The sequence below is a fragment of the Leptonychotes weddellii genome, chromosome 4 (genome assembly GCF_054177405.1).
Source record: "Leptonychotes weddellii isolate Sample4059 chromosome 4, ASM5417740v2, whole genome shotgun sequence".
Classification (NCBI taxonomy): domain Eukaryota; kingdom Metazoa; phylum Chordata; class Mammalia; order Carnivora; family Phocidae; genus Leptonychotes; species Leptonychotes weddellii.
In genome coordinates, this window is record NC_138372.1 from 53,010,468 (window position 1) to 53,035,398 (window position 24,931).

The 24,931-nt window shown below is 34.7% G+C and overlaps 1 protein-coding gene across 2 annotated transcripts in view; it reads right to left on the bottom strand.

The window, feature by feature from the left end:
• The window catches only part of ANKRD13C (ankyrin repeat domain 13C), an 88,759-nt gene that overhangs the window by 15,721 nt on the left and 48,107 nt on the right, over positions 1-24,931 (bottom strand). For both annotated transcript variants that reach the window (XM_081818621.1, XM_081818620.1), the window contains 4 exons: positions 24,490-24,556; positions 19,952-20,096; positions 14,876-15,007; positions 11,470-11,631 (listed from right to left, as the gene is read on the bottom strand). In XM_081818621.1, the coding sequence (XP_081674747.1) occupies positions 11,470-11,631; positions 14,876-15,007; positions 19,952-20,096; positions 24,490-24,556 (506 nt within the window). The remainder of the gene's footprint in view (positions 1-11,469; positions 11,632-14,875; positions 15,008-19,951; positions 20,097-24,489; positions 24,557-24,931) is intronic.

A 24,931-nucleotide genomic window follows, 5' to 3' on the forward strand; every position in this document is an offset into this window, starting at 1 on the left:
AAAAAAAAAAAAAAAAAGAAGTCTAAGGACAAATTTCAGGTTGCTAGCTTGGGTAATGGTAGTAGATAATGGTGCCACCACTCAAGATAGAAAAAATAGGAAGGAGGAATAAAATTGTTTGATCAGATTTAAACATACTAAATTTTATTTTTATTTTTATTTACTTACTTTAAGTAGGCTCCATGCCTAGCATTTAGCCCAACGTGGGGCTTGAACTCACAAGCCTGAAATCAAGACCTGAGTTCAGATCAAGAATTAGATGCTTACTAGATGTCCATCAACAGATGAATGGATAAAGAAGATGTGGCATACACACACACACACACACACACAGGAATATTATGCAGCCATCAAAAAATGAAACCTTGCCATTTGCAATGATATGGATGGAACTAGAGGGTATTATGCTAAGCGAAATAAGTCAATCAGAGAAAGATGATTATCATAGGATCTCACTGATATGAGGAATTTGAGAAACAAGACCAAGGATCACAGGGGAAGGGAGGGAAAAATGAAACAAGACGAAACCAGAGAGGGAGACAAACCATAAGAGAATCTTAATCTCAGAAAACAAACTGAGGGTTGCTGGAGTGGATGGGGGTGGGAGGTATGGAGTGGCTGGGTGATGGACACTGGGGAGGGTATGTGGATGGTGAGTGCTGTGAATTGTGTAAGACTGATGAATCACAGACCTGTACCCCTGAAACAAAGAATACATTATATGTTAATAAAAAAAAAGTCAGATGCTTAACCAACTGAGCCACCCAGGAGCCCCTAAACATACTAAATTTTAGATACTTATGTTTATCCAAGTGGAGGAGAAGAAAGCACTACAGATCTGATGATTAGGAGAAGTCACAATTGAAAGCATATTTTTGGGTGAGAGTTACCAGTATTTACATGGTAATAGAAACATCATCAGATATGTATCTAACCAATGAGACATTAGAGACTACTAGCTGTCCACCCAGTGTCTATTCTCCCATTCTTTATTGTTAAAAAAAAAAAAAAAAAGCCTCCCATTCAAATTTTTGTCTGGACATATGACTTCCTAAAGACTTATTTTCTAGCCATCCTTACAGCTAGCTAAGTGTTACCATGTTACTAAGTTCTAACCAGTGGGATGTGAGCAGAGTGAAGTGTGGGTTCTCAAACAAAACAGGCAAGCCCTCTCCTTCCAAATCACTATTAGGAATTACTATTCCTGCTAGCTGGAATACTATAAACAGGTAATAAACTATCTTATACCATGTGGATGAGAGTCACATCTAAGAACAACAGAGAAGTAAGACAAAAAAGACTAGGTCTGAGATTAACCCACAGAGCAGAGAAACCACACAAACTCAGATTTTTATATGAGAAAAAAGTAATCAATACCAGTTTAATACATATAATGGGATACTACCCATAATACTATGGCATGTGGCAATGGCTTAGTAGAATGACAAGCAGGTTTCAAAGGTAGTCAGTGACCCTCATAAATATTGTAACAAGATATTAGGTAAAACAGTATCTTGTGATACTGCAAAAGGGAAACAGATACATGCTAACAGAACCTGTAATTCTAAGGGAAGAGACTGGAAAAATTTAAGACTGCTGTCCAACCCAGAACAATAGCAAAGGCTAATCTCACCTCCATCCAAATCTCTAACTAAGCAGACCACAGTCAATTTTTCTTTCAGAACACTGCTTAAAATTTGTCTATTCTTGCTTCCAGTCTAGTTAATATTTGCATACATTTGGCTATAACTGGTTTTATACATTATATATAAATGTACATATACACATATGTATATATGTATACATGCATATTATCATACATATATATAAGACTCATTTGCCAGGCATGATGTGGTATGTCACTTAAATATATTTTTTCATGTAATATACTTCTCTAAAGCAGTTCTGTTTCTAGTAGAATTCTTTCTAAACTGTACATTATGCATTACCCATCTTATAAAAAGACTATAATGAATCTAATTTATAATTTCTTTTATTGAGTACTTTATCTTATCATGGTATCAATTATTATATTTTAATAAAGTCTTTCCTACTTTATTCTAATTGACCCTTTGTTATGTACTGACATTTGTAGCTAAATCAGTGTTCCTTCTACACTGCTACCACAGCTATCTAATAAAACAGGAAGACATGAAGGCTACCGCAGGACACCAGATGGCTTTCTAATGTTATTTTCCCAAGTCAACAGGTTCTGCAACTGAAATGTCATCAAACCTTTCTTCAAATTTAAGTGCAAAAATTCTAATGCCTGTTTTCCTTGAACCATATAAAAAATACACATTTTTTAATGTATTGTTAGGTTTGCTCCTATGTTATTATACGGCAAAGGTTTCTGGAAGTTTAAGACATTCATTCATGTCTATGTATTCCTACTTAGATTTTATATATTTAAAAAAATACATAAGCATTAATAGACCTTAACTCAGTATTCTATATATATAGTTGGCACACAATAAATACTTTTATCAATGACTCTATGTCTAACATATAAATGGGGCATTGGTTCCTGCTCTAACAATAATTGGTTAGAACAAAGAGGAAAAAGAACACCAAAAATTTAAGAGCAAGTATCAGTGACTTAAGAAACTCTGAGCACTTAAATTTTATTATAAAAAATATTGTCAAAAATATGTAGTAAATATTAAAAACACGTCTGGAAAGGAGGTATGGCAAAACTAGTTAAATGGCAAATAATTCCTCCTAAATACTATCTATAAGCTATTTTTTATGGAAATTAGAACAAATATTTGCCTAAAAAAAAAAAAGACAAAGCTATTCATTTACAATAAAGAATATAAATTCATTTTGAAAAGAATTAGACATTTATTTTTAAGAACTGAAATTCTATTAAAATGTGGCTTCAAATACGTATTTTCTAGGTTCTTGAAATTTTCAATAATGCTCCAAAGCCAAAAATATTTTCTTCAGTAATATATGTTCTATGCACATAATTTTAAAAACATCACAATACTGATTTTTTACTACATTTACTAATAGCATCTTTCCCAGAATTATATCTTAAGGTTCCTCCACTCCTTTTCCAACTTCAACTTCCCAATATTTTGAAAGAATTACTAAGACAGGTTAAACATGTGAATATACAGGAAGAAGCAACTATAACAAAGGCAGGCTGGAAAGGAATATACTTAGAGCAAAAACAGCTTGGGGTAAGGGTCCTAAAATCAAAACCTACCTTTGCTACTTCTAGTTTTGTGACTCCATATAGATTAATTTCTTTAAACCTCAATTTCCTTTCTATAAAATGGGGCAATGATACTTGTCTCATTAGGCCATTATAATAAATGAAATGATATATGAAATAATATAATGCCCATGCTAAAAACAACTCCAATGTTTTAAGCCAACACAAATAAGAAAGAAAAACTTGTTGAGGTGACTATGGATTCAGTTTTTTACTGTAGAAACTGAATTTAGGTTTATAGTACTCCATTCAAATTAGGCCACTGGAGAATCCTTTGTTATTCTCCAATATAACATAACACTTTGTATATAATGGTCACTAATTAAAATACATACATTTGAATAACTAATCTATATTTCACCCTGACTTTAAAGTTAATAAAGCATATATTGGTTTGTCTTTGTATTACCAAATATGACCTAGCAGCCACTAATTTCAATACTGGTATAAGTTTTTTTTAAACTCTGTTAAAATTTTAAACATAGTTAATCATTAAATGTTTCTTGAATTCAATAGATCCCTCCCTTTGCTCTTTTTGACACCAATTTTTAAACTTTGCATGTTAATTTATATATACATTTCCTAAAAAGCTTATGTAGGTTTAAAAGAACTACATTCCTAAAATTATCTACAAAATGCATTCAAATATTTCTCTTCTCCTTTAATGCCCACTATTGAATATAATTAAACTGCTATCAGTTTCATTTTGCTTTCCATGTGTTATCAAATTGTGTCCAGGGGAAAAAAACAAAACACACACACACACACAAAAAAACACAGCTTATTTGTATCTTTTTTATAATTACATTTATCAATTCTATTTTGATGTTCTTTCATCCTGCACCTTACCTGATTCAACCAAATCAAATTATATGTATAGATGAGTATCTGAATTATTATTTTCTTTAAATTTCTTCTAAATATTTATAATTGAACTCCAAAAAGATTCTCAAATGTAATTCTTCAGTTCTTCCCTATCAAAAGTCCAAACAATATATAATGAGATACATATTTTCTTTATTCTAAAACAATAAAAATGTAATCTTACAAGGATTATAGAGTTAACAAAAATATAGCCATGGCTCTTAGTAATCCTTAAGAAATTACTTATGCCAGACTGAAAATTAGTATGATTTTTTAAGATTCACACATATAAAAAATCCCTTCTAAGGTCAGGAAAAAGGCATGGCACCTGCTCTCAATACTTTCATTCAACATTATTCGGTGTTACTTCCCAGTACAATAAGGTAAGAAAAACAACGAAAGGCTAAAAGACTGGCAAGGAAAAAGTAGACCTTTATTACCTGACATCTCGAGTATCTGTAGAAAATCCTAAGGAATCTACAAAAACTATATACCTAATATATTAATTTAGCAATATAGACAAATCATATGTATTTCAATCTACTATCAAGGAATGACAGGAAAATGAAATCTAAAAACATTACCATTTATGGAAGCACTAAAAAATACTAAATGCTTGAGAGATAAATTCAGTAAAATATGTGTAAGACTTGTATACTAAAAACTACAAAACACTTCTGAGATAAACTACAGACGATCTAAATAAATGCAGAGATATACCATGTTCATGAAACAGAAGATTCAATATTTTTAAGATATCAAGTCCCCTCACTTTAGTTTACAAATTCAACACTACCCCAATTAAAATTCCAGGTTATTCAATGGAGAAAGGATAGGCCTTTTTTTTTTTTAATGGTGCTAAATCAACTGGACATCCAAAGCAAAAAAAATAAACCTTGACTGTATATCACACCTTATACAAAATTAATTCATGGACTTAAATGTAAAATGTAGAAATTTAAGACTTTGAGCAAAAACATATAGGAGAAAAATCTAAGGGACTTGGAGCTAAGCATAGAGTTTTTAGACTTGGTGGAAGTCATAAAACAAAAATTGATAAACTGGACCTCATCAAAATTAAAGACTTTCCCTCTTCAAAAGACCTGTTTAATGGGATGAAAAAAATAAGCTACAGAGTAGGGAAAAAAATATCTGCACACACATCTAACAATAAACTAGTATCTAGAATTTATAAAGAACTTTAAAAACTCAATAGTAAAGAAACAATCCAATTAGACAATGGGCAAAAGACATGAAGAGACATTTTATCAGAGAGGATATAAATCTGTATATTTTATGGTAAATGAGCACATGAAAAGGTGAACACTGAAATATCATTAGCCACTAGGGAAATGCAATAAAACCACAATGAGACAGCACTATTCACTATCTAATATGCACTGAATATTTATATCCCTCCAAAATTCATGTGTTAAAACTCTAACCACTAATGTGATGGTATTTGAGGTGGGGCCTTAGGGAGGTAGATTTTTTTTTTTTTTATATTTTACCTCAGTTTTATTGAGATATAATTGACATACAACATTGAGTTTATGGTGTACAGCATGCTGATTTGATACATTTATATATTGCAAAATGATTGCCACCACAGCATTAGCTAACACCTCCATCCAGTCACAGAAACTATGTATCTCTGAAGGACAGTTGTATTTCTTCCATTCATGCAATGCACACTATATTATTCTCTGTATTTCCAGTTTTTCGTTAGCTAGGAGAAAATTTAGAACTAAATGTAATGCTCAGTTGTGACAATCAACTTGTGCCACAGCCCCTGCACTTTCTGCTTATTCCTCAGCACTGCTTCTAGTTTTCCTTTTTTATTTTTCAAATATCTCTCTAAATGTGATCTTCATTATAGGTCTCCTCACCTCACGGAAATTAGATAGGCATAAATTATAAACAAGCACCAAGGCCCTCCTTTGGCTATCAGCCTCTAAGGTAGTAAGAAGAGTAAAATGCTCTGCAGAGAGGCTTCCTCTGGGCCACTGAGCTATTCTGCCACCTCCTCTGCCAGGTGTATGCTTGTGGACTGGTATCATCCAATTTCCTAGGCCACATTTCTCCAAGATCACAACACCTACCCTGCACAGGGCTTCAAAGCAAAGCAAAGCAAAAGGAAACAAAACAAACCAAGCAAAATCTTGTTGGTCCTAAGGAATTCAAGAGAGCTGACCAACACAGATGAGCAGCAAAAGCAGCTCCTACAAGGTGCCAAGGGCTATCCCCAACATTCTCACTGCAGGATTTCCCAACTACTCTTCCAGCAAACTTTTCTTTTTTTAAATTTAAATTCAATTAATTAACATATAATGTATTATTAGTTTCAGAGGTAGAGTTCAGCGATTTATCAGTCTTATATAATACCCATTGCTCATTATATCACAAGTCCTCCTTGATGTCCATCACCCAGTTACCCCCACCCTCCACCCCTCCAGCAACCCTCAGTTTGACTCCTATGATTAAAAATCTCTTATGGTTTATCTCCGTCTCTAATTTCATCGTCTTATTTTTCCCTCCGTTCCCCTATGATCCTGTTTTCTTTCTTAAATTCCAACATATCAGTGAGATCATATGATACATGTCTTTCTCTGACTTATTTCGCTTAGCATAATACCCTCTAGTGCCATCCACATCGTTGCAAATGGTAGGATTTCATTTTTTTGATGACTGAGTAGTATTCCATTATATATATATATATATATATACACACACATCTTCTTTATCGATTCATCTCTTGATGGACATCTGGGCTCTTTCCATAGTTTGGCTATTGTGGACATTGCAGCTATGAACATCGGTATGCAGGTGCCCCTTCGGATCACTACACTTGTATCTTTGGGGTAAATCCCTAGTAGTGCAATTGCTAGGTCGCAAGGTAGCTCTATTTTCAACTTCTTGAGGAACCTCCATACTGTTTTCCAGAATGGCTGCACGAGCTTGCATTCCCACCAAGAGTGTAAGACGTTCCTCTTTCTCCGCATCCTCATCAACGTCTGTTATTTCCTGACTTGTTAATTTTAGCCATTCTGACCGGTATGAAGTGGTATCTCACTGTGGTTTTGATTTGTATTTCCCTGATGCCAAGTGACGTGGAGCATTTTTTCATGTGTCTGTTGGCCATTTTTGGATGTCTTCTTTGGAGAAATTTCTGTTCATGTCTTCTGCCTATTTCTTGACTGGATTCTTTGTTTTTTAGGTGTTGAGTTTGGTAAGTTCTTTATAGGTTTTGGATACTTAGCCCTTTATCTGATATGTCATTTGCAAATATCTTCTCCCATTCTGTCAGTTATCTTTTGGTTTTGTCAACTGTTTCCTTTGCTGTGCAGAAGCTTTTTATCTTTATGAAGTCCTGATAGTTCATTTTTGCCCTTGCTTCCCTTGCCTTTGGACGTGTCTAGCAAGAAGTTGTGTGGCCGAGATCACAGAGATTGCTGTGCTCTCCCCTAGGATTTTGATGGATTCCTGTCTCACATTTAGGTCTTTCATCCATTTTGAGTCTATTTTTGTGGGAAGAAATTGATTTAGATGAGGTTATAAGGGTGGGACCCACATGAGGGGATTACTATTCTTGTAAGATAAGGAGGGACCAGAGTGCTCTCCCCCACCTAAAAACACAGCAAGAAGTCAGCCATCTGTAAGTCAGTAAGAAAACCCTTATCTGAGAAGCAAATAGGCCAGCATCATGATTTTGGTCTTCCCAGCCTCTAGAACTGTGAAAAATAAATTCTTATGGTTTAAGCCATCCAGTCTATGGTATTTTGTTACGCATCATGAGCTAAGGAAGACACTATCAGAATGGGCAAAATAAATAATAAAAAATAATAATAAAATAAAAAAAGAATGGGTAAAATAAAAATTGTGACAATATCAAATGCTGGAAAGGATGCAAAGAAACATTCATACGCTGCTTGCAAGAATGGAAAATGGAAAACATTTTGGCAGTTTCTCACAAAACTGAACATTTAACTACCATACAACACAGCAACTGTACTCTTAATTGCACTTGGACCTGAGTACAGAATTTTTTTTTTCCCCCCCCGGAAGGGAGGGATGTGAACTCTTCATTATGGAGGGAGTTCTGAATGGACCAGAACAAAGATAGGATCTGGGCATTCTAGAGATGAGTGTTGAAAAAGGACTTCAGCTACCTCCATTTGACCTCAGTCTGTACTTTCTAATTGAGTTGCTCTTTCCAGTTATCTTTTAACTCAGGCAAAAAAACCCTACAGGCACAGGATCCCCTGATAGAAACCTAAACTACTCCTTCAAGCAATAAGAACTGCCCTGACACCAGCAAGACCCTGCATGACTGACCCAAAGGCAGTGATCAACCTGACCTTTACTGTCCAGCAGCACATACCCACGTACCTTTGTCCCACATTTTCCTTACATAAACCCGGAAGTATTTTCAGCACTTTGGATAGTCTTTGAGACATCAGTTAGCTGTCTTCCTGGTGTTGGCCTCACCCAAAATAAAGTCCTTTCTTATTTCACCACTTGTCTATCTGCCTTTGGATCTTGTCAGTGGCAAGTGGCTGGCTCAACCTGGTCTGTTTGGGACCCCCCAGAACCAGGTGCTCTTGCTTGGGCCCTGGTTACAGTATGAACAGTACACAGTGTAGACAAATCAGACAACTGACATGAACTGTCCTCTAGAGCTACCAGGGTAGTGGGGCACACAGGGTCCTACAGCCCACTCCCCAAGGATCCCTTTGCCCATTTACCCCTCAAGCGCACACACAAGCAGCCAGCATCATGCATTCCCAAAGACAGCATTTATCTCAGAGAAATAAAGACTTACTGTGTTCACACAAAAACCGATATGTGAATGTTTATGGCAGCTTTATTCATAATGGCCAAAAACTAGAAACAACCCAAATGTCCCTCAACAAGTAATAGTTAAGCAAACTATGGTACATTCATATCATGGACTACTACTCAGCAGTAAAAGCAACAAACTATTGATTTACAACTGGGAAAAATTACCAGGGAATTAAGCTGGGGGGAGGGGGGCAGAAAAAGCCAATCTCAAAAGGTTATATACAATACTTTTGAAATGACAAAATTTAAAAAATGGAGAAACAGATTAATGGTTGCCAGGGATAAAGGACAGGGAAGGCACAAAAAGGCAAAAGGTGTGCCTATACAAGGGGAATAGGAGAAATCTTGTGGTGATGGACATGTTTTATATCTTGACTATAAATGCAAATACCCTGGTTATGATACTATATTACTGTTTTGCAAGATGTTACCATTTGAGGAAACCGGGTGAGGTGTATATAGAATCCCTCTGTATTACTTCTTATGACTATGTATGTGAACCTATAATTATCTCAAAATAAAAAGCTGAATTCAGAAAAATCAAGCAGACCTTTATGTAAAAATTGATTGATCTATATATTCAACATCCTTCTAATCAAAATCCCACCAAGTTTTTTATCTTTTGTAGAAATCAATGAGTTGATTTTAAATATTCATCAAGAACTGTACAGTTCAAAGGAAATGTTTCCTTTGATTTCTGAGAAGTCAAAAGCTTAATTAGGTAATTTATTTCATATTATTTTGTTCCATAATATAACCATTTGGAATTAAACTATGTTTTAAGTTCAAAGTTCAAAACTACTGCTGATTAAAATGTCATTTAAAGGCCCCTTTAACAATTCAGGTGCATCAGGTTATAATCTCTGCCCTAAAGAAAATCATGTTGTGTACTGTTAAGCTTAAATATAGATAAATCAGACAACTGAAGACAAATGGCAAATGGCCCACAAAACTCTATTCTATAAAGTTTTGTTTCTATACATTCATCCTAAAATAGTTTATTGCCAAGCTTAAACAAAGGCAATAACTCCCACCACAACAAAATCATTTTTTAAAAAACAAGTCCAATAAAATTTAAATCACAATGCAAGTCCAAAGAAATGGGCTTTTGTCTGGTTAATAATGGGAGAGGGTAGCAGCTTTGTCAAAGACTGAGCTCAGCATTCCCTCTCTCAATTCATCTGCATTTCTATTTCCTAATGAGTATATCATGTCCTGTATCTCCTACTGATCAAGAGATCAGTAAATACCAGAAGACTTCCAGAAAATGAAGTCCTGTGAGGCTCTATCCCATGGACAAAAGAAAAAGCTGTACAAAGGGGATCTGGAAGGAGGGGCCAGGATCACACTACACTGGCATAATCACAACTTCAACATTTAATGAGGAGTCTTAGACATTTTATATCCTGTACTTATTTAACTAAACTATAGCTGATTCACTAAACACAGGAATTTTTGAAACATTAAAATATTTTTCTGGCACGTACAGCATTACCATGAATTAGCTGGAACCTGGCATACTGTTCTGCAAAGTTTATCTATCCCTAAACATAATCTGGCACAATACCATAGGAGAGAAACTAACATTCAAGGGATTCAAGCCTCCCCATAGTAACCTTTAATCTTTTTACTACTGTGACTCACATTTGACACTTCAAACCAGCACTCACACATATGCGTATTTATACAACACATACATCCCTGAAACTATTATTGCATAAAGTAATGACCCACACTACATGTCATGTGTTCTGGTTTTACTCTAACATCTTTATTTAGGTTCTAATTTTTTTCTCTTTTAAAAAGAGTGGTCAAAGCCCACTAACTCAATTTCATAACCTACTAAGGGGTCCCTATGCCACCTTCAATTTGAAAAACACTGCTATACAACTGTAGTTAAATGTTAACACTTGGGGAATCCTGATGAAGAGTATTGAGGAATTCTTTGTACTATTTTCTTTGTACTTTTTTGTAAATCGAAAATTTTCAAAATAAAAAATAAATTTAAGACCCCATCCAATTATCTTATCAGGGAATAAGATTGCAGAGGCAATGATGTCTCATATACCTCTGTATTTCCTAATTTTCCCTCCCCTTTCCTTACTGTCACACAATTCTTTACATATAGCACGCTCTCAATATACATATCCTAAATAAAACTTATGGGAAGGTAGAGATTAGAAATGACTTCATAATGGAGGTAAATCTTTAGCTGGGCCTTCAAAGCAACACAAGATTTCAGTTGGTGAAGTAGGAAAAAGAAGATATGCAAAGGGACACAGATTAAAAATTAACACTGGATTTCATACTTATAAAATGATTTTAATCTATTAATGAAGTCTCAAAGACCAAGAATAGATTCACAAAAAATCATCAAAGGCCCTATCAAAGAAAAATAAAAGGTGATGTATATTAAAAAATAAAATAAAATAAAAATCTATGAGTGTATTTAGTGTACTTATATAAACTTAATGAGTGCCAGGAATGAAGTCTACCCTCTCTCTCCTTAGAACATTATAAATTAGAAGTAAATATTATACCTCAAAATTCTGTTCCATTATGTTTCCACCTTTACTCAAACTCTCCATAATGGCCTTATTTCGAAGAATATCTTCTTCACTAAGATGTTCTCTTCTTTTTCTTGATTCTAAAACAAGTCCATTCACCAGATAAAAGTCTGCCAAAAAGTTTCCTACTCTTTCCTAAAACGAAATTAAATAATCAAAATAATAAAATATTCAAATATTTCAAAATAATAAAACAAAGTTTATCTTAGATTAAAAATAAAGTTTCAAAGTAATATATGTTTTTCCATAAACATATAACATTTAGGTGAAAATAAATGTCCTCTGGTAACTGAGCTTATCAAATTATCTTACACATTCTACTAAATTGAAAAATAAATTACACATTTCACATTTGTAAAGGAAAATTTAAAACACACAAATGAATTAAATCTAAATAAAAATACCACATAGTATTCCTTTAGAATCTACTCCCAAGTAGCACAAAGCTATCTGAAAACTTTATTTAGCTGATAGTCAAACATCATGAGTAACAAGGAAGGGTCAGGGATAATTGCTGTTCCCATTTTATAGATAGAAAAGAAAGTGGAATAAAAAGAAATATTCTAATTCACATAGGAATCTCTAGCACAACTAGAATTAATTACCTGCTCCAATACTCTATTCTCTAATAAGCTCTAACTTCAAGTTACAGTTGCTTGCTACTTTCAATAATGAAAAGAGAACAACAGAATAGTCTTACTCCCCAATACAATTACAATTAAGTGTTTACTTTATGGATTCGGGATAAGGAAACTCAAGTGATATAAATGATATCAAGGAAAGAGTTGTTATTTCCTTTCAATTAAGACTTCCTTCAACATTAACCTTCACCTTTTTCAGACCCATGGGTTGTCAGTTTCAAACACCTTACTACAAAAACCATGATCAGTAACTTACTGAAAACAAGCTTCCCATTTCTACCTGCATGCAGATCACTTGGTCTCCATTTTACTGATGTTTTCTGGCATTCCAAAACTATGTATTTAGAGTTGTTTCCATGTCCACCTTGCTTCTGGTGGCCTTGTTACCTGTCACCAAAAAGTAAAGCATTCTGCCCGTTTCTACCTACAAAATGGGAACCATAAGTATTACTGACTCCCTCCTTACCTGTCAAAGATTTAAGAAGATCACCTAGACTCTGTTCAACAGCTTTGAGCTGCTTAGCGGTAGCCCTAGATGAATAGCAGCTTCAATTTTTATCTTCTCTTGAGGTGATCCTTCTAATGCTGTCCAGAAGAACAGAGTACAAACAAATAAGACTTCAAGCCAACAAATGGATTGCAGTGTGGGAGCTCACAACTGGGAATCCTATAATACTATTTGTTGCCAGACAGGCTTAGAAAATAAAGTTGATGAGCCTACATCTAATAGAATTTATTTGTGGTTGAGAAATACTCAGGAGATAATTCTCAGTTTTTGAAATCTTATAATGAAAAAGCATTTATTAAAAGTAAATCATCATATAAATAAAAACTTTAAATATATATTCTTCATAATCCAGCCATTCCATTTTTTGTTATCTATAACAGACAATGCAAGGGCGTGTAAATGGATGGTAAACTCAACATCATTTGTAATAGTAGAAAACTGGACACAAATGTGTGTCATTCTTCAAAATGGCCACAAATAAGAGACTAGATAAATAAACTACAATATACCCATCCTATGGAATACTATGCGGTTGCTAAAAAGAATTAAGTGGTACTACTGATAAGAAAAAACTTTCTAAACATACTAAAGAGTGGGGGGAAAAAAACTGCAAAACAATAGACACAATATAACACTAAAAAAAATAAATAAATATCAACAACTAAAGCTACATAATACTTTGTAGAGGATTATGCATTTGTATATCCTCTAGATCTTTTTTTATTCTCTGCATAATCCTCTATAAAGTACTTTGGGGGTTGAGTAGTAATAAAGGGGTATTTTTCAGGTTTATTTATAAGGTTGTGTGGTGGTTAATTTTGTGTCAACTTGGCTAGACTATGGTGCCTAGCTGTCTGGTCTAACACCTGCCTAGATGTTGCTATGGAGGTATTTTTTTTAGATGTAATTAACAGTTGAATCAGTAGACTTGGAATAAAGCAGATTACGCTCCATAATGTGGGTAGGCTTCATCCAAACAAATGCAGGTCTTAGGGCAAAGACTCAAATTTCCTGAAGGAAAAGCAATTCTGCCTCAAGGCTACAACACAGAAACCCTGCCTGAGATTCCAGCCTACAGATTTTATACTCAAGACCACATTAACTCTTCCCTCAATTTCCAACCTGGTAGACTGCTCTAAAGATTTCAGACTGGCCAGCACCTATATTCATATAAGCCAATTCCTTTAAATAAATTCAATCTCTCCCACACCCTTCCCTCCTTCTCTTTCTATATCCATATCTTTATATATAGATATACATGTATCTACATGTAGATATACAGAGATACAGAAAGAGAGACCTCCTACTGATTTTCCTCCTCAGAGAACCCTAATACAACTTGTTTTTGTTTTTCCAGTAAGAATATATTCATTTCTATTGTGTGTAATAAAACATAATTTTTAAAGCCTAATTGTTAAAAGCAGTAAATCTTGGCCCTCACCTATGTGATGATTTCTTCTTTTTTTTTAAGATTTTATTTTTAAGTAATCTCTACACCCAATGTGGGACTCGAACTCACAAGCCCGAGATCAAGAGCTGCATGCTCCACTGACCGAGCCAGCCAGTCACCTCTTCTTAATTTTATTTAAAACTTTATAAAATGCTTCTTCATATGTCTAATTAAAAATTTTAAAATATATTTTGAATAGTCTTATATAACCTCTTACTGACAGATGAAATGGGAATTATGGAAAGAATTTACAATTCACTAATGAGGGAACATCCATGGAAATTTAATGACAGTGTTATAGAAATGGAAGTTTATTTAATTTTTTTTTTTAGGAATGTAAGCTTATTTTAGTCATATATAAGGATACTGAGAAACGGATATTGAGTGAGTAAATGGTTTAGAAGTCTAAAAGTAGAAAGAAAAAAAAGATCCAGGGAAACGAATTCAAAGGTGTATCCCTCTTTGTGGTCTTAAGGAATAAAAGCATTAGAAATGTAATGGAACCATGTGAAGACACTGTTCCCTGTAAATAACAAAGCAGCTGACAGCAAGAATCTTTCTCAACAAAATTCAAATGAGCTAAACTTTCTCTCCTGGCTTCTGTAAGTATATCTTCCAACTCTGTAAACAACCATTATAATTCCCTATCTGGATTCAGGAGGAGGGAATAAATCACTGGAAGACAATTCAGTAAGCTACTTCTTCCTGCATTTCCACCACATTATCTTGGCAACAATTTTGAACAATTTTTAAAGTTGAAAAATCAAGATTTATACATACTGTTTTATCTTCCCGAAAGAGCCATCCTGTTTGGGCACGCGTGAAAGAAATTGATTTGGTTGATAAAGTTGCAGAGTAAATGTCACTACTCATTAAAATGTCAACCTCTTCTTCTGTTTCCATCTCTGATTCCTGCAGTGGGGATAAAAGTTAAATACAAGAACCTAGGTTTTCAACGGTTATTAGTACTACATATGAAAATATCAACAATTAAAATATTACAGATTTCAAAAACCAAAAAGGACAGATTCTAAAAAATGTGAAGTGCTATTTTAAAAACCAATTACAGAAGTTTTAACTCCATATCTCTAAATGAGTTACAATTATGACTAATTATAAATCTATAAATACGGGGCACATGAAATATAGTACTCTTATACTGTTAGAGATAGGTCATGGAAGCAATACTGGATTACCGATTACAGCAATATAGAGTATGTAGAGCAATTTAAAAGATTAAGAATTAAGTTGAGAGGTCTGAGACAAAACAAGGTTTTCTTTAAATATAAATCAATCAATCTTTAATTCTTCTTCCTCCAAAGACCCACCACTATTATTTGAGCCTTTCTTTCCCAATAGCTGTTTGTGAAAGGAAGGGAAGGAGAAACGGAGGGAAGGAGAGGAGAGAAGGAAGAAAAGAGATCCTGTCTATATTCCTTATAGAAAGATAGGGAATCCAAAAATATCAACCCACGGTTCAAAACTTAATAATTAGTCTTGTTTCAGGTTTATCCTCTCCATATTCCCCAGTGCTGGTATATAATAATTTTTTTTTTAAATGAGAAAAAAAAAAGGTTTGTGCTTGCTTCAGGGACAGAAGACTAAATAAGCAGGCACAGAAGGGTAAATGAGTAGGTATAAAATGAGGTTCTATTCTGTAATAGGCCAAGAAGAGAATCTCTGATACTTAGGACAACAGGGTTCCAAGGGGAAAAAAAGGAGAAAAAAGGCAGAAACTAGAGAGGTGACTGGGGAATAAGAATGGTCCATAGGGTTTTATGATGACTAGAGGCTCTATTTCCCATATCTCCTGATTTCTAGCTTCCCAAGAGGCCCATTTTCTATTCTTCACCACCAAACTTCACCCAAATATAGTCCATTTCTGAATCTATGAGTCTATAGAAAAAAACAGCAATACCTTGGGATTGGGACAGTGCCATGTCCTTCACCCTTACAAGTGAAGAATGAAAAATCTTGACATTAATGCTAAAGCTGTAAGAGGTGAAAATGTAGTCCCGGTAACCAAACTAATTCTGAACACAATTTTCTAAAGAAAAACTTTGGCTGGCATAGGTGTAGAACTGTTAGGCATTATGTTTCAAATATACTATAAATCAATTAGGATTTCATGGGAACAATACTATATACAACACTGTTTATGAAGAAATTTGCCTTAAGTTTCAAAAACCCTCTTTTCAAATAAACTTTTGGAACAGAAGTCTTCTATAATCATAGACTGACCATCTCCTAATCACGTCATTGAAAAAGATCAATTGTTAATTACATTCATTCAACAAACATTTATTGAACAGTTATTATTTATGTATGTATATTAGGATAAACAACAACTATTCCCTGCCTTGAGGATTAATGTTCAAAATCTAGCTTTTCTATAATTTTTTAGGCATAAAATACATACACATATACCCTAAATACCAATCCTTTGGTGATCTCACTGATACTTTAACATTAGCTAATACTTACACTACTAGCCTTAATCTCTGGCTTCTATTTCAATACCATGCTTCTAGCTCACTTGTTGCCTAGTCAGCTATCCTGTTGTCTTTAATATGTAAGAGGTCAAATTATTTAATAAATTATCTGAGAGTCTAGAATAAAGGCTGGTAAACTACGGCCAGTAGGCCAAATCCAGTATACCACCTGTGTTTATAAATAAAATTTTATTGGAGTATAACCACACTCATTCATTTAAATACTATCTATACCTATTTTTAGGTTACTAAAAGTGGAGTTGAGTAGTTGTGACAGAGACCATCTAGCCCAAAAATATATCTAAATATCTAAAATATTTACTATTTCTCCCTTTACAAAAAGAGTTTGCCAAACTCTAGCCTGGAATGTACTGATACACTATATTAGGTACCAGAGAATACAACTAAAGGAACCACGGGGAGCAGAGGAAGAAAGCCATATAAATGAATATAGCAGTAGAAGTTCTATGGTACCAGATTTAGTGGGAGCATAAACAAAATAATGGTCACCTGGCAAAGGAGGAAGTAACACTAAGGAGGTGCCCCAGAAGTATGGAAGTGCAAGAAGAGCATTCCAGGAAGTGGAAACAATGTGAACAAAGGAATGAAGCACTAAATAGCATGGTACATCTGAAAAACTGCAAAGAGCTCAGTATGAGGGTATCTCACATAGTAAGGTAAAAACAGGCTGGAAAAGTGAGCAAAGCCAGGTCACAGAAGGTTCCACATAATGTTAAGGAATCTGGATTTCATTCTTTAGGAAACGGATCTTTCAAAGTATCTTTAAGGAAGGCAGGTTTCATGAATTTGCTTTCAATGTTCAATCTATCTCTGATACGTGGGATAACTTAGAAGCAGACAAGAAGGGGACCAGGATGATCATTTATGAGACTTCCACAACAGTCCAGTTGAGAGATTATGAACATCTGAATTGTGGCAGAAAAGGTACGATTAAAAAGAGATAATTATAAGGCATTAGGGAGACAGAAAGGACCACACCTGTCCTCTAATTAGGAAACATGGAATACAAGAAAATATTTCAAAAATAACTCACAGTTTTCTGGCTGAATAGAGAATGATGTCATTCATCAAAGGAAGGGCAATGGGAGAGAGGGAAGGTTTGGAGTTTGGAGGGAGAAAAAAAAGAATTAAGTTTTAGATGAGCTGAATTTTGAGGTACCCGGGAGACACACATGATATCCATTAGGAACTTAAGTAGATAGGTCTCCATTCAGAGATCTATCTAGGAGAGAAATATATACTTGTGGATCATCAACCTATAGTAGGTAGTTCAAGATGTAGGAATGGAAGAGATTATTCTGACAGTTTGTAAAAATGAGAACCACATTGAGGGTACATCAATATTCAATAGATGGCAGAGAAAAAGAACAGGCAAAGAAGAATAAGAAGAGAAGGGAAAAGAACAACTGATCAAAGTCAAATCCTAAGGAAATGAAAATTTTAAGAACTGAGTTACCAATAATAGACCAAGAAGTCTGATAAGACAGGGTTGAAGCAAGTACACTGATTTTAGCAAATGACTCAAAACTAACATCATCTAAAACCCCAAACCTATACATTTCCAGATCTTCTAATTCTATCACTGGCACCACCATCATTCCACTCTCCAAGGCAGAAGCACTACACTTAGCCTTAAATCTTTCTAATTCTTAATTTACTACACTCAAACTATTAGCAAATCACAATCTCTCATTCTTGGAAATGTAAGTCATAGTTTAAGTATTCATTGCACCATCCTAGTCAAGAGCCTTATCACTTCTCAACTGTAGAATTGTAAAGTTCCCTGCCTCTCATCTCTCCCTTTTCCCAGTCCATCCTACATACTAGTTGTGTGATCTTGGAGATGTTCATTTAACATCCATAAGCCTCAATTTTCTAATCTGTAAAATGGAGATAACAAAACTATTTGCTCTGACAGATTATTTTAAAGATTTAATGAGAAAAGCTGTAAAGCACTTAAATTATTTGTGGATCAAATCAATACCTTATTTAAGAATCTATAATTCTCTGTTGCCAACTACAGCAGATCCTGTTATCTTATCTGGCTTTTAAAGCCTTCCATAAACCACATTCCCACCACAGTCAGATCTCTTTTCTGTCTCTCAAACAGACCATTCTCATTCCCACTTCCCTGACTTTATTCATCCTGTTTCCTCCCCAAGGAATACCTTCTTTTGCTTCCCCTCTTCCAATCTAAATCTTCACTGCTCACTGCTAGTTAGGAAACTATTTAATAGTACACACAGAACATAATTAAGGTCTCATCAATAGGCATGGTAGTAGGAAGTTCTAAACTGAGAAATATTAAGGAAGGAGCCACAGGATGTGGTGAATGACTATGTAGGGAAATGAAGTGATGAAATATAAAAACAAAAGAAAAGCAGGGTGCCTGGGGGGCTCAGTTAAGCATCAGACTCTCGATCTCAGCTCAGGTCTCAATCTCATGGTCATGAGTTCAAGCCCCGTGTTGGGCACCAGGAGAGAAGAGAAGAGAAGAGAAGAGAAGAGAAGAGAAGAGAAGAGAAGAGGGGAGGGAAGGGGAAAGGAAGGAGGGGAGGCAGGAGAAGGGAGGGAGGAGGGGACGGAAGAAAGAAAGAGAGGGGAGGGAAGAAGGGAGGGGAGGGGAGGGAAGAAGGGAGGGGAGGGAATGAAGAGAAGAAAAAAGAAAAGCAACAGTGGCAAAATAAAATGTTGATTTAAAAACATTTCTAAGGCTATCAATGATATATAGATACAGGGAAAATTTTTCTTTGGTTTATAGCAGGGAAAGGGACATTCACGGAACAAAGGATAAATGATTTTTCAATGGTGGTTGTAAAGGCAATACCAACAGGGAGATAATGATGTGACAGAAGGAGACACTTTTGTATTCTAAGAGGGAAAAGATAGAGAAAAGTAGCCAAAGAGTTAAGGACAGTAAAAGAGTACAAAAAAGAGTACAGACAGACAGCCAAAAGAGATGTTGCTATTAAGGAGATGGAGATGGTCAGCAACATTAAAAGAAGCTAAGGTAGCAAAATAATAAATGGTAAAAGAGCCAGCACAGGTTCAACAAATCAGAATTACAAATGAGAACTAAAAGAAGTTGGAGTTCATTTAACTAGGAGATCATCAGTGAATTATGAGCAAACGGTCCCAATGGAATGGTCAGGATAAAGACCAGAATATTAAAAAACAAAACAAAAAAACAACTTAAAGCTAGTAGTAAAGAAATGAAAGCACTGGGAATGAACCATCTCACCTATACTTCATGCCTTTTCAAACAATTACACTGAGGCTTGGTTACATACATAGACTTTTTAAAAAACCATTTAGAGAAATACTGATAAGACGACATGCTCACCTCATGGTGTATTCGCTGATAAACTTTCTGTTCATTGTCTAATACTACAAAAGATTCAGAGGGTGCCGCATCCCCATTGAAAATGAAGCTTAAATCCCCTCGTTGGCACTTCATGTCAGTAAAGTCTATGAGAGTAGTGTCAAGCCTGTGAAAGATGGGTAGATGAGAAATCCTGACAAATAAAATTTTGATAAAACTCCATAATTAAATACTTAAACAAGCTTTGTTGCTTCTAAATTCAAACCAAGATGCTAACACCATATTTCAAAGTCAAACTTAGAGTAAAAGCTAAAGTATTTTACTTAAAAATACTGAAAGAATATTTAAATGTATATTCTACTTTTCCTATATTTCATTTCCTGAATATATACTTTATTAATCCAACAAGAAAAAGACTGTTTCCACATTGTTCAAATATTTCCCTAACTATACCTTGGTTCCCTACCATTGCCCTTGCTGCAGTGACTCCATAAAAGTTACTTCAACTGTGAAGGGCATTAAAAGAAAGCAGACTTGTCTAACATTCTTTGATCCCAATAAGACCATGTTGCTAGCTCAGCAGAGTATATAAAGAGGGTACAGCAATGGATGGACCACATTCTTAGATTAAAGACTGTGTGTCCAGTCTTGCTCTTTTGATCTACATCTATGCCTTAGGCCTAGGCTTCAGATACCAAACCTTGCTTCATCCTTCAACTAGATAAATCATTTAACTTACTCCAAATTCTTGTCCTTTCTGTTTGACTTCCCAGGTTCAGATTAGCAGTCGCTTTCCCATCATCTCCGTAGCCTAAAAACCTTATGGATCATTCATGTGCCAAAGATTCATGGACTCACACACTTGTGTGTTTAAGGTCCTCTTTGGTAACCAAGACCTGGCATGGTCTAGCCCAGTGGATTGGTCTCAAATAAATTCCACAAACCACTGCTTGCTGAATTTAGGGAATGTAGTAGAATGGAAAACTTCACAAGCACCCCAAAGTGCTTCAATCTTTCACTAGGCTTTATAGGAGATCACATTAGGATCTCTCTTACTGGCTGCTCAAAACACAGCACTTAATCTAAAAAATGGGTTAACACAGCTGTTAAGAGCTGCTGACCACACACCCTAGCTACTGAGTTTTTAAGAATTCATTACTTCATAAGTTATTCAATTCTCATCCCAGACTAGGTAAAGGGAATGAGCATTCTTGGTTTCCCTACACAGAAAAATCTGAGAACTGGAATATATCTTATATGCTGCATCAAAAGAGTAACTGGGGTTACATATAATTTATCAACAAAACTAGTACCTTTTAAAAGTGAAGGTAATACCATTAAAATTTTGCCAGGACAATAGGGAGGAACCAAGAGCAAACAGGGAAGTAAGGTTACCTTATGTACAAGGGCCTCCTTTCTGAGCCATATAAAATGTATACATCCCCATGGGGTGCCTGGGTGGCTCAGGTGGTTAAGCGACTGCCTTCGGCTCAGGTCATGATCCTGGAGTCCCTGGATCGAGTCCCTGGATCGAGTCCCGCATCGGGCTCCCTGCTCGGCAGGGAGTCTGCTTCTCCCTCTGACCCTCCCAACCCTCCCCCCTCTCATGTGCTCTCTCTCTCAGTCTCTCTCTCTCAAATAAATAAATAAAATCTTAAAAAAAAAAAAATGTATACACCCCCAGAGAATGAAATCAAGAAGCCCTAAAAAAAGCAAGTCACCAACTCCCATAGGGGTGAATCCTGCCTGCTGCTTTATAGCTGAATTCTACCTCCTGGTCCACCTCCAGGGGTCTGCTACTGTACTACTAGTGCCTGTACAACTAAACCTGTGTTATGTGGAATAACAGAAAATAATGCCAGCAAAAGAGGCTCATCTACCACTGCAAGACGTAGGCTACGGATAATATCAAAAGGAACAGATCATTTTATATAAGTGGTCTATCTGGACTTCAAGCTTCAGCTACCAGGGAACTCCACACCCCACATAAAAGAGGGAATGAAACAGAACAATCTCATGTCTCCATTTCCTTCTTGCCTATCCTGGATGAAAGTGGTAATGGGTTGGAAGGAGTGGAGATAAGAGGAAGGGGTGGAGATAATGATAGTGAAGGAAGAGATGCACAGAGAGACAGAGACAGAAAGACAAAGACAGACTGACATGGTGACATTTGAACCCTTAGATATAGCCACACCTAAAATCACTCATAGTCAGCTTTTATTTCATTTCTCTTTTTTATAACTTGCAACTGAAAGGAGACTGCCCAGTACATTTTCTAGAATATCCCTGACATATTAGATGGCCTACTGTATTACACATGCCTCATAATGATATAATTTATCATGATGGTATTTTAATGTATTAACTAGTCCTTGCTTTAAGCCTTTAAGTATTTTTAATTTTTGCCATGTAATTGGCCATGAAAAACAAACAAAATTGTATATAACTGCAAAAATTTGAATAACAAATGTTCAAAAAAAGGAAAAAATCGAAAACGTTCTTTTTGAGAAAAAAGCTTGAAAAATGCCAAGTAACAAAAAGAATATAGAACCTTCCCTTGAGACAGGAAAAGCCTGAAATGAGACAAAGTTTGCCCTGATTATTTCAGTCAGTGGTTATAGATTACCTCATAATTATTAACAGTGAAAATGCTTACTAATATTCTCGAACAATAAAGTTACTCATACTTTCCTATTTCCACTAAACTATTCATTTCTCCTTGACACCAGAGAAGATATTTTAAATGATCACATGGCTGTCATGAAATAAAAGTAAACTTTAAATAGAGTTCTTTGAACATATTTTAAAAATCAGTTTCATTTGAAGTGATGTTTTAAAAAAAACGGTCTCATGATGTTTACATTTGAAAGTTATTTAATGTTAATGAGATTCTTCTCATCTATGCAAAAAAACCCTTTGCCATACATCCTAAAACCCAGCCTCTCCATTAATCTGGTAAACTTTGGTAACGAGAGCTTTAGAACCTATCACATTTCTCCTTTATCCTCAGCTGCTTGTAAGTCCCAGGTCTGAGTGTCTTGCTAAATTATAGTAGCTTCCCCTTACTCTGTATTCTCTGACACAATTATTCTCCCTCAAGCTCTTATTCTTATGTCTCTATTTTAACCATTTTGTGGTTTTATTATCTATATTTATTATGTAATATGCATATCATTTACTTTTAAAAGTCATATATAAATGTGAAATAATTTTTTAAAAGAAGCTTCTTCTTTCCTAAACCTAAGACTCAAACAAAACTAAAACTAACCTTTTTTTAAAGTAGATATGGAAAATAATAATATTCTCCCAAATTATCTACTATCTTTGGCAAGCACCTAAACATTGTTAAACTGATGAATAATTTTTGATGAAATCATAATATAATGTTAATAGGCTGCTGAAATAAATCTACATGATTATCAAATCCTTTCCTAGTTTTTCTTCTTTATTTTTCTGTATTTTGCAAGGTTTCTATAATGACCATGAATTTAATGTACATAAGCACTTCCATAATTAGAAACATCTGAAGAGGTTATTTTTTAAAAACAAAAACCAGAAACTTCTACCTTAATCAAATTCTACTGCTTGAGAACAATTACCCTAGAACTTACTTTCAACTAAAGATTATCTCTTCACTGTAACTCAACATAACTCATAATTAATCTCAGAGCTGACTTTCTAAAATTTCCGCTTTGTGACATGGTGAGAACGAACAGGAAATCAGAGGTCCTGGCCCAGCCATTAATTCACAATATGCTCTTATAAAAATCACTTCACCTCTCTAAATTTTCTCATCTATAAAACAAAGAGTTTTTATGAGATCATCTCAAGATATTTCCAGTTCTAGACCCTTACATGTCCAAATTAATATTTTGGAGATATGGGGAGATATAGATTTATAAAATTATTGATATATAATTTATAAGTACACTAATATACATATAAAAGTTGGCATATTTACTAATATTATAGACATCTTACATATGTATAATTTATAAATACACCTATATTAATATAAAGTTTAAGATATAAAGAATGATAAAAATAAAATTCTGAAATGAGTAAATACCCATCAGATCCAAAAATCAATTTTAATTTTAAAAAGAAAAAGAACAAAATTAAAATTAGCCTTAGAGTGTTCACTAGAAGGAACAGATGATTAGATAGATGCATGGATAGACAGAGGAGGGAGGGGTATGAGAGGGATGGAGAAAAAAGGACAAGAGTTGGGTCTTCCTTATGTGTCTCCCTATTCCTTAAAAAGTCAGGATCAGAGAGATGATCATCTTAAATCTTCTCATTTTAAGACCTTTGTGATCTTCACCCTGTTTGCCTTCTAGTCTGCAGCTGAATAAGAATTAATACCTTTGATTCAGTCAAGATTTTATCTTTGGTTCCTTCTCTATAGGATGTCTCAAATAAGATAAAATATTGTGAATATATTACAGCATGTTTAAGTTATAAAATAATACATCTAAATGTAACCTATTAATGCAGAAAGAAAAGCTTCCTCTAAATCTCAATTTTCTGTTACTCAGAAAAAAATCAAATCACCTTACCTGATATTGATACCTTGTTTGTATATTTTACATGCATCAGAAGGCAGAATTCGGGAAAGTAAAGGCACTGTATTTTTAAAAAGAAAAGATAAAAAATACCTAAAGTTCTGAGACATTACAAATTTCTTAATTAGAAAAACAGTAACTTAAACATTTTATTAATTTTAATAATTTCCTTTAAAATAGTATTTTCCGCTTAAAAATGATATATAAAGCAATTCTGAGCAACTTCAAATATCTACTATTTAACTGTAATTGCTATATAGTTCACCACTTTGCCCACCCACCCACCCACAAACACACACATGAATAGCAGAGTCAATACAGTGCCACTCTTGGGTACATATTGTAGGACATTATTATAGAGGAGAAAAGTGCCTTATGACAACTAAACCATCCTGAATGGGTAACCCGATGAGCCTGGATCCTTTCTGATCCTTTA